The sequence below is a fragment of the Glandiceps talaboti genome, chromosome 12, assembly GCF_964340395.1.
Source record: "Glandiceps talaboti chromosome 12, keGlaTala1.1, whole genome shotgun sequence".
Taxonomy (NCBI): domain Eukaryota; kingdom Metazoa; phylum Hemichordata; class Enteropneusta; family Spengelidae; genus Glandiceps; species Glandiceps talaboti.
The window spans coordinates 21,366,221-21,379,038 of NC_135560.1; the positions used below are offsets into that span (position 1 = coordinate 21,366,221).

At 36.8% G+C, this 12,818-nt stretch overlaps 1 protein-coding gene across 1 annotated transcript; it reads right to left on the reverse strand.

The window, feature by feature from the left end:
- LOC144443829 (sodium/potassium/calcium exchanger 4-like) lies at window positions 1-12,205 on the reverse strand. The gene is made up of 8 exons (XM_078133391.1): window positions 11,887-12,205; window positions 5,703-5,786; window positions 5,094-5,191; window positions 3,861-3,961; window positions 2,729-2,991; window positions 1,945-2,163; window positions 1,228-1,329; window positions 1-317 (listed from the first exon to the last, which is right to left on the reverse strand). The coding sequence occupies exons 1-8, from the start codon at window positions 12,098-12,100 to the stop codon at window positions 1-3; spliced, it is 1,398 nt and encodes a 465-aa protein (XP_077989517.1). The 5' UTR covers window positions 12,101-12,205.
- Between the last annotated feature and the right edge of the window lie 613 nt (window positions 12,206-12,818).

Sequence of the window (12,818 nt, forward strand, 5' to 3'; positions counted from 1 at the left end):
CTAACAGTTCGGAGTTAAAATCATGACATATGCTAATATGACAGATACTCCAATATAGACTACATACAAAAATAGTAATAGAACCCCTAACTTCTTGGTTAATTTCCAGCCATTGAGTCCAATGAAGAAAGCATTTAATGCAATTGCTATTAACAGCATAATAGTTATGTACATTAAAGCTATACTATCAATCACAAATGGAGGGGTACCAGCCATGGTGTTGATGATCCCTGATATTAAGGCTGGTAAACCCAGGCACACTAATATATCAAAGACGTTGCTTCCAATAGCATTGGCCAATGCCATGTCGATATGACCTGTAAAAGAAACAGAATAATTCAAATATGGAATGCCATCACATTATGCATTAGACCAAACATACCAGTAGACCGCTTGACTATATTTCGGCTTTATCGTTTTTTTGCACTCATTTGTGTGATCTTGTGAGGGAACCATCTTGTGTCTGTGGCCCACTTTCCTCTCTTAGTCAATCCTGAAAATCACCTTTTGGACATGAATCTAATAAACTATCATTTTCACTGTAATAATGCATGTGACAGATGACACGTTGACTTTTTCGACTTGAGGATATAAGCGACGACATACAATGTAAAGCAAATCTCCCACCACGTATACTACCCCTCGAGTCAGTAGGAATCACAAGAGTGTTTATTAGTCCTGGATTACCAATTGTTGTATGATTTTAAGGGTAATATCGAAATCTAATGTGACATTAAAGGGAAAGGGACACCTTGTGAATTCACTGTATTTAATGAAACTTGGATGTCGGTCTCATTCACCTTTATCACAGGCTTGTCTGTGCTTTTACTTATCAGTAAGGAACTGGCATCGATCAGAACATAGGCGGAAGTGACGTAGAGGCCTTGCTAAGCAACTTCCGTTAAGCCTGTTGTAGACTGTTTCTACTGTTATTGTAACTGTATAACGATACGAACAGTCGACATTATGTTTAACGGAAGTTTCCTTCCAAGGCCTGTACGTCACCTCCGTCTGAGTTCTAGTGATCAATGACAACTCTGTACTGATAAGTGAGAGTGAATGAAACCATGGCAGTTTGTCTCATTTAATATCCAGGTTTTACTAAACACAGTGAATTTTCAAGGCATCCCTTTCCCTTAATTAAACTATAGTTTTACAGAGCTTTATATTCACAATAGAGGCAATCCATTCACTGATTCGTACTTTGGAACAATTGATTTGACCTACCCTCTCTTGCGACTAGGATACTCAGAATAAGATCAGGCAAACTACTACCAATGGCCAGAAACGTTAGGCCCATAATCACATGGGGAATTCCTGCCACATAACCTATTTGGATATAATGGTAGGCAATCAATGGTGAGAAATGGATGGGTGGGGGGGGGGGGAATAGGCAAACAAAGTCAGATACAATATCGGGGCATTATACACCAAGCTGGCTATTCATAAATTATGAGACACAACATGGTGTGGGAACAGTTCTTGTGATGTTTTGACAAGGAATATTCCGGGTCTTCACTTCAAGTACTTATCAATTTGAGTCACATCTTGTCTACTTAATTGCTTTCTTGTTGTTGGTAGTTGAGATATACTGTAATCAGGTATACTGAAATCCAACATCATAATTTTCCAAAATTCCCTATTTGCCAAAAACAACAATATTTTCATTGTTTCTCTTCACTTAATAACTGATCTCTGTAAATCAATGCTTCTTTGCACCACCATTTACTCTGAGTGGTCTCACTTCTTAAAGTACAACAACTTTACGATATAACTCATTTAGGCAAATAGTTTTTAGAATCACTACAGATTGAACCGAAGAGTTTAGAATCACACATGTGTCGAATGTGTAGTTAGAAAAAGCTCAGAAAGTTCATTATGTACTATAATTACAGGTACGAACGTATTGTCTTGTAAGTTAAGGTAACCTTTTCATTGACATACCTATTATCTTAACCATCCATATGGATATATAGCAAAAAACGCCCATCCAAACAGTAGATGTAAGAAACGTTACTATATACCAGTTAGCCCACTCCGGTCTCCGACAGTTAGGTGTAGTGAGGTACATAGCAAAGTGCATTGGAAAGCCAGATACACACAGAAATCGATCAAAAAACGAATCGGGTATCGTAAATGGCGAATAATACTGCACAGGTTTTTCTAAATCAAGCAAGACACAAAAACACGAATTTAGTTCATCTTAACACGGAACCACATACAATGTAATTCGATAAAGTTACAGAGAATGGACTGAACGGTTCCCTGGGATATGGTCGTCACTTTCTATGAGAACCTTGTATAAATACTCCTACTCTCCCATAATGTTTCCATAAGTCTACAATACTACTTTCAGTATTATAAATATTGCACTGCAGTGCAAATACCAATGATAACTATACCGGCACCGACTGGAGTGCTGATCCAAGGTTTATAATGCACGCATCAACTAATACATACCCCACACCGATGAATCTATATGAGTCTAAAATACATTCATATCTGGACACAGGCGGGGTCAGTTATGTTTATGAAAAAAATCAAATATATCTGTTCATGTTTGTCAGGGTTGATATATTTTGTAGTTGTTTAAATATGTATTTGTTTGTTCGTAAACATAATGAACTAAGTCTGTCCCGCTGTGATCTATAAGGTAAAACCCAAGAGCTGTATCAATATATGATACCATTCGACTTTAGAGGTCACCATTATCTGAAAGATAACTCACCATCCTCTTCCGTCTTCGAAGCTTCAATTTGATTTTGATCTCTATTGGTACCATTCATTCCAGGTTCTGTCACATCGCCATCAACGCTATTATAGGTATTATTAATTGAATTAAGGTGGTTGGATTCTTTTTCTGTTGAATCTTGTTGTATGCAACACAGGCGTGACTCTACTTCTGGTGGTACAACTTCACTAAGATACCGATTGTGATACATTAACAAGATATATCCGCTATACATGAGAACGAGGATGAGTGATTCATACCTGGAACGATTGAGGAAATAGTATGAACGAGGATGAACGATTCATACCTGGAACTGTTGAGGAAATAGTTTTTCAAAATACGTTTACATTCATTGTACTCTTTGTATGCATTTTTTCTGAATACGGCAATATACTCTATTTTAATCATTAGCAGAAATGACTTGCTGTCTGCTTGCTGGACGACAATGTATTTCGATAACAGTGCATCGTTGTGTCCGTGTTCGTGGCATAATGGATAAATACAATCTTTCTCGATGCACTGCTGAAAAGCCAGCGGTGCGCCAATAGCAGATTTAACATCACAGAAGTGCTCATTTACCAGAGAGTACAAATACCAGATACAAGTTTATAACTTGTGGAACCCAGATAAAGCTATTTGAGTGTTTGCCACACTGTCACTCGTTTAAAGTGGTCATATCATGTTACCAGATACAAAGTTATAACTTGTGGCACCCGGGTAAAGCTATTTGAGTGTGTGTTACACTCGGTCATAATCAAGTTACCAGATACAAATTTATAACGTGGTACCCAGATAAAGCTATTTGAGTGTTTGCCACACTGTCACTCGTTTAAAGTGGTCATATCAAGTTGCCAGATACAAATTTATAACTTGTGGCACCCATGCAGGTAAAGCGATTTAAGTGTGTGTCACACTCATATAATGTGGTCATATCAAGTGCAATAATGTCGTTGTTTTAATTCCTTTCACCATAAATCTAGTATGTATAGACAATTTCACCAGTTCTTGGGAAACTTTGACTATAATCATGGTCAAACAACACGTCACGTATTTTGATTTGTGTGGACAATGTTAAAACATTCCAGAATACAAATGTATGGAATGGGGTGAAAAATAATGATTTTTTTACCATTGAATAACCATGTCGATTATCATGATTATTATAACACCAACACCAAGAGCGTAGTATGCAGAGTCTCGCATTATTGGCCACCATTGTAATGTACCAACCTAAGAGAAAATCGATAAAAAGTATAAGATATGAAAGAAATAATTTACTGTATTTGTTACTTATTTGTTTAACACTTTCACCATTTGTTATCATTTGTCATCGACAGACGACAGTCTTAAATGCATTCTACCATACGCATTGTATATACTTGTATTAACGCTAGTGTAGCGACTGCATACCCTTGGTGTCGGTTATATGTTCAGCTGTCGATCGCGACTATATTTCAAAGTGTTAACTGCCCCCCCCCCCCCTGGGTAAGTGGATCTAAATGTCGACAGCACGCCTGGGTAAGTGGGTCTAAGTGTAGGCTGCACGCCTAGATAAGTGGATCTAATTGTCGACAGCACGCCTGGATAAGTGGGTCTAAGTGTCGACTGCACGCCTGGGTAAATGGATCTAAATGTCGGTTGCACGCCCAAGTTCCGACTGCACGTCCGCGTGTAGACTGTTTGCTTCTGTTGACTGCATGCTCAAGTACAGACTGAATGGAAAAGTCATATTTTCATAAAAAATCATGATTTGAAGATACTTGAATAATTGTTAGCATGGAGTCGTAATAATTGATTGATGAGAATCTTTAACTAGCCATAAGAGTGTTACAATGCAGTATCGCTATCGCAAACAGCTGGTGTACTGGACAGGTGTAACTGTAGGTTAGAAACAAGCTAGGCATGTACCTTATAACCTATTTCTAGAAAAAGGTTGAACAGCGATAGGAAGAATGAATGTGTGTACCATTTATCGAACAAGAAACCTGCTGGTAACTACTTGGGAATAACTTCTAGCTAGTTTAATATATCAATAAAAGTTTTGCCTTGGAGCGACTTGAGAGAGAGGAGCTTCGATAAGTTTTCGAATGTCGTTAGGCTATGAAAATACGAATGGGGTAGAAATCCTATACACGTGTATACGTTTAGATCTACCCAGTGATGTGCCCAGATAGGGTGTTTTATCTCACAGATCGGGCGTAAACTTATGTTGTGAAACGAGTTATAGATATTTGATTTGATTGGCGTTCGTTATTGATACTCTAGTCTTCTGTGTTTGTCTTTACACTGGTAGAAAAGATCATTTGAATCAACCCATAATATCGAATAAATGCTGGTGACCATTTTTTTGTGTGTAACTTACAGTAATAAGTCCACATACTCCCGGAATAAGTAAAACGTTGAATGCAGCAGATCCAATGACAGTTCCGTATCCAATGTCACCACTACCAATTAATACACCTGTAAATTGCAAATCAAAAGGTGAAAATGAAACTTCATATCATTGCTTGGGACGTTCTTTGGCTACATCTTATTTGACTGTGGCGCTACAGTGGATATTTACATGTAGTAACCTGACATTGTTTTCCACTTACAACAAAACAGCAATTTCATTTTGACTTTTTGCTTTATTTCTGTTTTTGTAAAAAAAAATAATAATAAAAGAAACATTAATAGGACATAATTGGTCAGTAGACTAAACACGTACCTTCGGATCTATTTTGGGTTATTTTCAAATGTGATAAATTTTACATCAGAATCTTAAAGTTTTGGTTATCTCTTTCAAAACTTACACTTTACAAGTGAAAATGCTTCAAAACAATAATTGTTATCCAAAATATCAAAGAAAGTAAAAACCCAAACTAGATCAGAAGGTGTGACTGTCAAAATAATAACGTTCATATCTAGCAAAGGAAAAACAAAATATAAGAGTCACCAAAGCAATATTATTCTGGTCTCATGTTATACTCACTGATCAATGTGGTAAGAAACTCTGGTGCTGAGCTTCCAAATGCCATAAAAGTCGCCCCAGCCACATCTTCTTGCAAATTAAGTCCTATAAATGGTACAGATTGAAGTTAAAGGTTGTGACCAAATCTCAATACTGGTATAAACGGTAAACACACGTTTGTATCTTACTGTACAAATGAATTGTGTGAATGTACATTGTACATACCAACGAATGTACTATGCAATATAATTTTCAACCCACAGTCAGCCCAGAAACCGTGTTACAAACAAACAAACAAACAAACAAACAAACAAACAAACAAACACACACACACACACACACATACATACATACATACATACATGCATCATGCATGCATGTATACATACATACATACATACATACATACATACATACATACATACATACACACACACATACATACATACATCATGCATGCATGCATACATACATACATACATACATACATACATACATACATACATACATACATACACACATACATACACACACACATACATACATACATCATACATGCATGCATACATACATACATACATACATACATACATACATACATACATACATACATACATACATACATACATACACGCACAAATGTGCATACATACATCTATACATGCAAACAATCTACGCATGAGGAAATGAAAATACCATAAACACCATGTATCACTTCCATTACATACGTGTATATATGTGTCTGTATACTAAACTATACTATGTCTATACAGCATCTAAATAATAATGATAAAGCAAACTATATCTAGGTTTCCTGTGGTCAACCACGTGTAGTGGACGTCACTTGGCCCTATGACATAAATATACACAACATTATACTAAGACGATCCACCCCCAACTACCTGCAGCTTGTGTAGTCGATGTACAGGTGTATGTACTCTTTTCCTATTTCCTATAAACTTGCCACGTATAAACGAACACATTGCATAGCATCTACCGCAACTTTATTCTACTAGAAATGTCAAAACTGCTCAGTATGTATAAATTAGCCATCTTAAATACATGTACTAATAATGAATGTATCGCAACACCATAAAAAGTCGCAATGATAATTTACCAACTGTTATGGCCATATGACACCGTTAATTTAATCTTGGTTTGTTTGACTGTAATGTGTTGTACTGTTTAATAGTTTGATTTAGTAGTTGTTCTTTCCAATTGTCCGGGTACAATAAATCTTAGACAAGTACGTCCTACACTGCTATCCCATATTGGCTACTGGAACTTTCAGTAACTACGGTGGTGATGGGGCGGGGGGAGTGGGGGGGGGGAATCGTGCCAGCAGGATGGTCACATTTTAGAAGAGGAGGTTGGAGAAGGGTTACGTTTTACATCGGGTCATTTTATGACAAACTTGAATGTTCATAATGTATGGTTACATATTATAATCATGTTATTATCAAGATGGCATTCACTGGAAAGACCACAACCACTGAGATTCGAAGTCTCAAATTATGCAAATCTGAGAAAACGCTCGATTTCAATACACAAAATATGTTAAATGATATAATATTAGCAGCAGCCACTTTGTTATAGTAACATCTCATCCTGTGCTATAGTATATATATACCAGTTCCTATGATCCTTGTAAGACCTCTTCATAATGGCGAGCGGGGCATTTTCTGTGAATCTTGCAAGAAATTGTATTTGTATACTGTGAATTGCTCCAAGGAAATCCCTTTAACTACTGTGGTATCATCCGACTTCTAAACGGGGCGTTTAACACCGTCAAAGGTCTCATTTCTCATGCTCCCCAATGATGTTATATTATTTATTTATTTATTTATTTATTTATTTATTCATCCATTGACCAATTTACATGGTCGTTGACTGCAATAGGCGAAGGTGTGCATATTAATATTAATATTATTATCTTTTATTAATGTACATCTTTTGAATCGAAATAGAGTGTTCTGAAACTCTCATTGAATCGTAAAAAGGACGGAAATAAACCACAATCTCAAACAAATGCCCTCTCTTAATTTCATCGTTTAAAGTATATCCGAAACATGGTGTAATTTGAGTTACCTCTTCGTATAAGCTTACTCAACCAGCCTGGAACCTTGGGCATAACACTCATGTAAATGATTGGTTATGAAGGTTAAAAATACGCATCCCACCCTGAGCATAAAACATGTGTACACTTCAAAAGAAACACCATATGTTAGCTACTCATATGTCGTATTATAAACCTAGGCCAATATGTACAGGTAAATTTATATCTGTCAGTGTATACTTGGTATATTAAGCGAATAGCTACTAGGTATTTGAATTGTACAGAATTCATAGAATGCAATGTCCTGTATGGAAATAGTCGATGGAATGTGTGGGTGTTTTTTTCTTCTCCAACATAACACCCATGATAAGATAAGAACTGCACTTTTGAAATAATCCTACGCAGAAGTCAGTGCAGGGGGGCAATAAGCTTGACTTTTATGTTGAGTTTATATATATATACGATGTGATGTAGAACCCGTATGTTGAGTTGTAGAACTGTTGCTATGGCATCAGGAAGATACACGTTGATCTCTTATAATGTCTTTGTGAAATGGTTGAAATATATATACCTGTGATTCTGATATATATAGATCTTCAAAGTTAAAATAAGAATGTCCAGTGTCGATTTCAAACAACTCTTCAGTTCATTCGTACCAGTACCTGTGCATTTGACTTTTCTTGACTAACTTGGAGCATTTTTTTGTATCTTTTCATATATCTAAGGGCACATTATTTCGGGATTGTTGACAGATGGTCTTTGTATCCTTCCGACTCTGCTCTTAATTGTAAGGGTACGTAAATGTACACTATACGAGGTTTGAACCTTTACATTACTGCATGACAGTTTAATAAACTCGCCCATATTGAAGGGCACTTAAAACATGATAGCATTGAAATATATGGATGAATGAATGAATAACACGCACGCACGCACGCACGCACACACACACACACACACACACATACATACATACATACATACATACATACATACATACATACATACATACATACACACACATGCACACACACGGATACATACATACATACATACATACATACATACATACATACATACATACATACATACATACATACATACATAAATAGGAACTCACAGCAAGAACATGTATGTGGTTAGACTAATGTTTTACTGATACATGTTTATACAAGCTTTCTAGTAAGGGGAGGGGGTAGATGTAATTCTGTATACCAACATCGCCATATTAAAAAAATGACTCATATACATGATAAGTATAGACACTCCACTTTCATTTACGACCTGGAGTAAAATCATCATCCAGATATAGACTCCACTCTCAAACTGTTAGGTAGGAAGTGTGGGTATCATCCTATCAAACTTTGACACTGTGAGGCTGAACAGCTGTCATTTACAAATATATAACAACAAATAACAGCGTGTCCATGTATGCCGCTACAATGTTAGCCCTTCTATATGTACACACAACTTTTTTCAACGCCATAATTGTTCAATTCACTGTCTGCTTTAAAATTAAACCATTTTCACTTTTAGTTCAAAATAATTCCCGGATCTATCACAGGCGCTCTATATGTCTGGTTTTCCGACTGTAATTTCTTTGTGTGACGAAGTTCTTTGTAAGACAGACAGACAAGGCCTTGCATGCTACAACGGAAGTCACGTTCTGTTTTGCGCATGACCATTACTTCTTAACTTGATCAATTCTTTTTAGCCACGTTGAAGATCTACATGACTGTCAAAAAGTGAATGGATGTAATTGCTGCCATAAGTAAATGCTACAATAGAATGTGGCACTCAGAACATTGCGACAGAACATTGCCGTCGCAGAAGACTTTTAAATCTAACTTCACTTAAAACATGTGTCTGTCTGTCTGTCTGTCTGTCTGTCTGTCTGTCTGTGTGTGTGTGTGCGCGCGCGCGTGCGTGCGTGTTTGCCATTTAAATGATGGCAGGGTATGTAAAGTTGGATTTCGCGCTGGCACATATGGATAGTCTAAAACGTAAGGTGTGCTTTGGGGAATTCTTAAATCTACGTTCAAACGTGTATTAATTTCGAGTTTACAACTGCCATACGTCTGTTTGATGAATTTTGCTGACATCGTTAATTCATAATGTAGGAAAAAAAACGCCCCGCCCATTTTTTTTGCAATGTGTCACAACTTGCTTTGGAGCTGTGGAGGATATGACCTCCATATGTTATATGACGAAATGACCTCATCAAACCATAGAAGTTGGAGAGAGACAAGCATACAAGACTATGGAATGGTTACCATGGCAATAATTCGTGTTCATTTTGTGTTCTGCGACTGACCATTCTGTCAGGCAGCCTTGTGATAACATGTGTACTGGTCTAGCTATTGTCGTATATATGTCATGTATTGGGTTAACTCGGTCAAGTTATGTTACAGATTATCAATTTTCGCCATCGTTACTGATAAAATCGGCTGAAATCATCACATTTGTTAAGATATTGAATAGTAAGAAAACACAATGACATACGGGAAGTCGAGCATCGACCTATCAGTCTGACTTAGCTCTTGTCAAAATGAGATTTTAATCATAGACAATGTCAATTTTAAAAAGTGATAATATAATCCAATCAACCACGTCGCTTCAAAGAAAATACCACAGTGTGCTGCGCTCTCTCTCTCTCTCTCTCTCTCTCTCTCTCTCTCTCTCTCTCTCTCTCTCTCTCTCTCTCTCTCTCTCTCTCTCTCTCTCCCTCTCCCTCCCTCCCTCCCTCCCTCCCCCCCTCTCTCTCTCTCTCTCTCTCTCGCTCGCTCGCTCGCTCTCTCTCTCTCTCTCTCTCTCTCTCTCTCTCTCTCTCTCTCTCTCTCTCTCTCTCTCTCTCTCTCTCTCTCTCTCTCTCTCTCTCTCTCTCTCTCTCTCTCTCCAACGTCTATGTTCAAACCAATGAACATTTGACTTATAGACGCACTTCCCGCTGGACGAATAAGGTGTTATTAAATGTAAACTTAGGTTAATTGGTAAGTTGCCATAAAGTTATATGTACCTAAACGTACTTGTCTTGCAACATGTTTTATATACTTGTATTCGTTAATGTATCAAGTTTAAGTTTTTACTATAGGTTTTTAGTCATTCTGTCGTTCGGCGTTCTTTTTACAGAGAAGTAAATAGATTAAGGTATGTGGTTCAATTTCTCTTCCTTTACTAAAATGTATCTCCATACCTACAACCATTCTATATAACTTTATCAGTGTAGAAAATAGTTTATTAACCAGCAGCATTTCTCCGAGCTTCGTCATATGGTCGTATTATCAGTAAGTTGTGTGTTAAGTTGAGTACATGCCAAAATGGCATTACATATTATACAAATCAGTATAGTAAGTAATATCTGTAAATATGGTTTTGAATTATAGAAGACATGTGATGTATTGATAGCGTGGGATATTGCTGTGGTCATTCAAGCAATACTGGTGTTTTACACGTCGAGAAATCTATAGTTTTTCAATGAACTGTAATGGTCAAACGTGAATACTTATTTTCATGCAAATGATAGACATCTCGTACTCAGTGTATGTTATCAATATTACCATACAAGTACACAATGAAGGAGTTCTGAAACTTTTAAAAAAATATTTGGATTGGTTTTTTTTTCGTCCATATGTTGGTAAAGTCAATATATGCTAATTTATACACAACACAATCCGAAGTTATTTACATACATTTGAACGACAACTTTCGATGATATCATAGTCATTAACTAACTCCGTTTCTCATGTTGAACAAATCATATCCCGGAATAGCATGTCCACGAAAACAAACAAGTTAAAATCACGAGACATCGTGGTGCATGTGTCGATGTTCAACAGCTGAGATGAGGAACTGTGTGCATATGCAGAATTGAACAACATCTGTTTCCTGCATTGAAATTAGGTTTGAGAAAAATATACGGGTGGTACGAAAAAATGAATGAAAAATGAAGAGAATGGAGGAAGTGACATAGTTAAAGAAAATAATACCGTATATCTAATGTTGATTGGACACTGGGTTCAACGAACGGTTAAGACAAGGGATATTATGGCTTACGATGCCAGGTTCGTACAATGGTTTGCGCACGTAAGATACATTGCTGGTCACAGTGACTTCTAAACACATTATGCTATCATAAAACCATATACTTACGTTCACAAATACGTTCCATTGCAGCCACAAAATAACGGTCACATGATATCATTAAACCATAGAGGGAATAAACCAAAACCAAAACTGGTATAGCAATTGCACCGTTACGAAGTTGTTCTTCGGTGAAAATTCCCACCGGAAGACTACTATTTACCGTTCCAACGGACGTACAGTTTCCACCATCAGATACGTTTGACACAGTTCCCGTATCCATTTTGCAGGTACGCCGCAGAAATAGTCGCCTTCGTAGCACAAAAACCCAGAGTCAGCAAAGATGAGTTCGCCTTTAACAAACCATCGTCGGATAATGATTACAAAGATTGTGTATTAAGTCCGCTCGCAGACTTAGAGCTGACATGCGTACTTCGAAATACGTAATAACCGGAAAGCTGTTCGGATGTAACAGGCATGCGTGGACCAAATTGGAAAGTGTCATGAAAATGAGGGTATTTACCTAACCCGCATATTATTAAAACTGTACATTACCAATACCTCCGTGAATTGTTTACCAACTTAGTTTTTTGTAGAGCTTACCGTATTGGACAATGTCGATGTAATCTTATTTTGGTTCCTCCCTAATGGAGGGGCAAGTAAAATGACTGCTTTAGAACTCAGCAATGATATATAAACATTCTTTAACTTGTATGACCACCACGATAACGAAATGGTTCTACCATAAAAATAAATGATAAATGATTGTTACGATTAAGATTGTATATAGCTATGTGTAACAAATGCATTTATCAATGGTACTAGAACATAGAAATACTTTCAATATATTTATACTTAATTTATTCAACACAGAAATCAGCTACAGAAGCTGTTTTATGGTTGCCAAGTTTAAAAAAGTTTTTTAAAAAAATAGTTAAGAAGACAAATACAAGACAAAAAGAAAAGAGGAAAGAGAAAACGCATCCCTCCAGTGAAATTAC

Excerpts from the sequence above, each read along its gene's own strand:
- LOC144443829 (XM_078133391.1), bottom strand. The coding sequence starts at position 12,100 with ATGGATACGGGAACTGTGTCAAACGTATCTGATGGTGGAAACTGTACG. Across the intron at positions 5,787-11,886 it reads AATGGAACGTATTTGTGAAC|GACTTAATTTGCAAGAAGAT; the intron begins GTAAGTATATGG and ends TACCATTTATAG. Across the intron at positions 318-1,227 it reads TATCCTAGTCGCAAGAGAGG|GTCATATCGACATGGCATTG; the intron begins GTAGGTCAAATC and ends TTTCTTTTACAG.